Source organism: Palaemon carinicauda, chromosome 25, assembly GCF_036898095.1.
Source record: "Palaemon carinicauda isolate YSFRI2023 chromosome 25, ASM3689809v2, whole genome shotgun sequence".
NCBI lineage: Eukaryota > Metazoa > Arthropoda > Malacostraca > Decapoda > Palaemonidae > Palaemon > Palaemon carinicauda.
Genome location: NC_090749.1, coordinates 29,059,260 through 29,060,393, shown reverse-complemented (window position 1 = coordinate 29,060,393; position 1,134 = coordinate 29,059,260). Strand labels below are relative to the sequence as shown.

At 41.8% G+C, this 1,134-nt stretch overlaps 1 protein-coding gene across 1 annotated transcript; it reads left to right on the top strand.

Annotated features, from left to right (window-relative positions):
* Positions 1-391: 391 nt before the first annotated feature.
* LOC137618959 (uncharacterized) lies at positions 392-835 on the top strand. The gene has a single exon (XM_068349161.1). It carries the CDS (start codon positions 392-394, stop codon positions 833-835), a length of 444 nt encoding a protein of 147 aa, XP_068205262.1.
* The last annotated feature ends 299 nt before the right edge of the window (positions 836-1,134 follow it).

Sequence of the window (1,134 nt, the reverse complement as noted above, 5' to 3'; positions counted from 1 at the left end):
CTACCCTAATAAAGCTGAGAGAGGCCCAAAGAATTACTTTAGAGGTAATACAAAATAATGCCATGAATCTAATGCTACGAGCACCCATGTGGACAAGACTGTGTAATATCAGTGTTGAAATCAACTTGCCGACCTTAAAAGACAGGATTACACAGAGAAACTTAAGCACAAGGCAAAAATGTTTCTCTCTGATAGAAACTCCATAGCAAAGAAGACCTAAAGCTCCTATGGCAAGGACCACAGTGATAACCTAAAGACCATGGGAATAGCTGAAGTAATACTGCAACTGAGCCCAGACAAAACCCAGGGCACACAGCCCATCCCACTCTGGAAAAGGGAAATTGCACCTTTCAGATATACAAAACGTCCAAAAGCATAAGAAGATTGTACAATGGAGGAACAAAGAACAGCATCCCAGAAGGCAACCAGAAGCATAGAAATTGCCGGGGCACAGACCTATTACACCGATGGCACTGTGGATCCTGGAATTCATACAACAGGAGCTGCAGTATACTCCAATAACTTTATGGCTTGCTGGAGAATATTCAACAATTCCTCCACAATGCAGACAGAGCTTGTTGCAATAAAGCAAGCACTGATATATTCGTTTGAAAACGAAGAAAGACCAGTAGTCATCCACAGACTCAAAATCCTCAATGTAAACCTTGCAACATGCAAAGAACAAAGAAAAAAGGATCTACTAGCTGATATCAAGTCAGTACTATATCAGCACAATAAAAGAGGCAGACCTGTGACTCTCATCTGGATTCCCAATCATATTGGAATGCCAGGAAATGAAAAAGCAGATGAGCTAGCCAAAAGCTCAGACACATAGACAGGGTACAGGTGCACCTACAACCTGCGCTTCAACAGGTCAAGAGCAAAATAAAGCTACAGCTCAAAAAAAAAAAAAAAAAAAAATAATCAAGAACCTACACAAGTGGATAGAAAATAACCCTTCTGCCACATGGTACAAGTGGGGCACAGATCTGGTGCCTACACCTATTGACAGGCACACACCAAGAGAGCAAGCTTTATATATGCACAGACTCAGGCTGGGGTACAAAGCTTGCTGGGAGACTGTAGAAAACAGTGTAAAACCATGTGATCACAGTGAAAAGATACCACAACAGG